The sequence below is a fragment of the Dacryopinax primogenitus genome, assembly GCF_000292625.1.
Source record: "Dacryopinax primogenitus strain DJM-731 SS1 chromosome Unknown DACRYscaffold_58, whole genome shotgun sequence".
Taxonomy (NCBI): domain Eukaryota; kingdom Fungi; phylum Basidiomycota; class Dacrymycetes; order Dacrymycetales; family Dacrymycetaceae; genus Dacryopinax; species Dacryopinax primogenitus.
In genome coordinates, this window is record NW_024467255.1 from 1 (window position 1) to 2,642 (window position 2,642).

At 52.1% G+C, this 2,642-nt stretch overlaps 1 protein-coding gene across 1 annotated transcript; it reads right to left on the minus strand.

The window, feature by feature from the left end:
- Positions 1-577: 577 nt before the first annotated feature.
- DACRYDRAFT_73137 (Lip-syn 2) lies at positions 578-2,037 on the minus strand. The gene is made up of 4 exons (XM_040775991.1): positions 1,959-2,037; positions 1,569-1,913; positions 1,038-1,524; positions 578-983 (listed from the first exon to the last, which is right to left on the minus strand). The coding sequence occupies exons 1-4, from the start codon at positions 2,022-2,024 to the stop codon at positions 706-708; spliced, it is 1,176 nt and encodes a 391-aa protein (XP_040623391.1). The 5' UTR covers positions 2,025-2,037; the 3' UTR covers positions 578-705.
- Positions 2,038-2,642: the final 605 nt, after the last annotated feature.

Below are 2,642 nucleotides of genomic sequence, written 5' to 3' on the forward strand. Positions count from 1 at the left end.
CGTGGTGTGGCCGCGTGCACGATATGTCGGACAAAAGAGTAAAGAAGTGAACGAGTATCTCGATGTTGCACGCTACATAAGAAACGGGCAAGATGGAACCGCAGCGTTCTTCACCTGGAACAACGAGTAGAAGTATCACCGCGTCATCACATCCCAAACACGCGATCCCTTATGAAAGAAGCGATGCTATGGCCCTCAAGAAACGATAAAATCCGATCACTCGAAATCTATCATCTTGAATGGATCGCATATATGTAACTCATGATGAATGCATACGTACAGGTCTAACTTCTAGAGGGGGGATAATGTATGATTGTTTCTGGTGTAGGAAAGCATATCTATGGATGAGAGCTAACCATGATTGATGTTGGGATGATATAAATTTTAGTGTTGCATGAACCAGGGGTGTCTGTTCTATTCTGCATGCTCTCTATGTACAGCATCTGGTCCCATGTCTTGACAGCAAGGATCCCAGGTGTGTATTAAGGACAAGAACTTAGTACACTTCCTGTCCATGAATCTATTTCTGAATCTCTCCACGTACTCCAAGTGGAGAGATTCAGAACTCTGGGTTGTTCCGTTGATCCTCTATTTGATCTCAGTTGTATTTTCCGACATCCCGCATACTCCTAGCTGCCTGATGTCTCTACGCACGAAGAAGCGCGTGATGCTTCAAATCTCCGGTGTTGAAACCCTTCGCGCAGCTCATTGTCCCACCGCAGCCTCCTCCGCCTGGATGACGGCGTCCCTCGGTCCCTTCGCCCTCTCTCCCCTAAGGATATTCTCGACAAACATCTCCCCGGCCTTATAGCTGCTCCGCACAAGTGGCCCACTAGCCACATATAGGAATCCCATTGCGTCTGCGCGTTCTTTCCAGCTGTCGAACTCGGAGGGGAGCACGTAGCGCGTTACTTTCATATGCCGTTTTGTGGGACGCATATACTGTCCGAAGGTGACCACGTCTACTCCGGCGTTGCGCGCATCTACCCATGCAGGCAATTAGCACTGTCTTCAAAAGAACAGGGGAAAGGACGCACCTCGCAGCGTCTGCATCACCTCTGCCTCCTCTTCCCCTACACCAAGCATCAAACTCGTCTTGGTAACCCTCACACCCGTCCCCTTCGCCCTCTCCAACACCTCCAGACTCTGCCTATACTTAGCCCTATAATCCCTCACGCCAGGTGTCAACCTCTCCACCGTCTCCAGATTATGCGCATACACGTCCAGCCCCGACCTCGCAACAAGCTCTATATCCTTTGCGACACCATTGAAGTCCCCCGTGAGAGCCTCAACCAGCACGCTCGAGTTCTTCTGCTTGATCTTGCTGATCGTACTCGCGAAATGGGCAGCTCCCGAGTCTGGGAGGTCGTCCCGGTCTACGGAAGTGAGGACGATATACCCCAATCCCCAGCGAGCGATGGCTTCTGCTGTGTGCTCGGGTTCATGTGGGTCGAGAGGGGGAGGAGTGCGCGAGGTCTTGACACTACAAAACCGGCAGCCGCGAGTACATGTATCCCCCATGAGCTGCGAGATATCAGTTTGCATCTCATGCATGGGCATTGACGGACCATAATGGTGGCCGTAGCGAGCCTCTTGGCGTCCTCTACGCCGTCCCCTCCGCCTCCCCAACATGTGCCAATATTCGGGCACCTCGCTTCCTCACAAACGGTATGCAGTCCCAAGCCCCTCAGATCCTGCTTGATCCTCGTATAGTTTTTCCCCGAAGGAATCGATGTCTTCAAATGTGATGGCAGCCTGGGCTGGGAAGTGTTACCAAGGATGATACGCTCGATCCCGCGAGCTTGGTCAGCTTCGGGATCGGAGTGGATGAAGTCGCCCAGAGAAGGACCGGAGGCGAGCCGCTCGGCGAAGGAGGGGTTGGTGGGCGTGGTGGGCGTGGCGAGGTGTCGTGCCTGGGGTGTGTAAGCATGAGTGGGGGGGATTGGGATTGGGCATACCTGGATTGCAGGAACGACAAACCGTGGTAGCGTAGTCCTCGACAGCTTCATCGCAGACACGGACATTTTCAGCTCAAGCAACCGTTCAAATGGGAGGGGAGGAAAGGGGAGGTGGAGAAGAGAGACCAAAGAGTAAACCTCTGAGCCCTTGACGAATTGTCTCCCAGGTCTGCTGACTAAGCTTTCTTGCCTCCATCAGTTCCCTGTCGATCGGCGATTAGAGATCGCTGGCTTGCCATTCGCCAACCTCAGGCGCCTCCTAGTTCATGCAACATACCGCACGAAAATCATCTCAACATCAATCATAGTTAACTCTAATCCATAGATATGCTTTCCTACACCGGAAACGATCATACATATACCCCCTTCATAAGTTAGACCTGTACGTGTGTGTATGCATTGATCATGAGTTACATATATGGGATCCATGCACGATGATAATTTGTTTGGATTCGAGTGATCGGATTTTGTCGTGTCTTAAGGGCCATAGCATCGGTTTTTTCATAAGGAAGGATGGGCTCGCGTGTTTGGGATGTCACGACGCGGTGCTACTTCCACCCGTTTTGCCAGGTGAAGTACGCTGCGGTTCCATCTTGCCCGTTTCTTATGTAGCGTGCAACGTCGAGATACTCGTTCACTTCTTTGCTCTGTTGTCCGACATATCGTGCACGCGGCCACACCACT

What these genes read in the sequence shown, in the direction of transcription:
- DACRYDRAFT_73137 (XM_040775991.1), bottom strand. Translation starts at nt 2,024, where the DNA reads ATGTCCGTGTCTGCGATGAAGCTGTCGAGGACTACGCTACCACGGTTT. An exon ending in TTGTCGTTCCTGCAATCCAG is followed by an intron (nt 1,914 to 1,958) that starts GTATGCCCAATC and finishes TACACACCCCAG; the next exon opens with GCACGACACCTCGCCACGCC. An exon ending in TCGCTACGGCCACCATTATG is followed by an intron (nt 1,525 to 1,568) that starts GTCCGTCAATGC and finishes GATATCTCGCAG; the next exon opens with CTCATGGGGGATACATGTAC.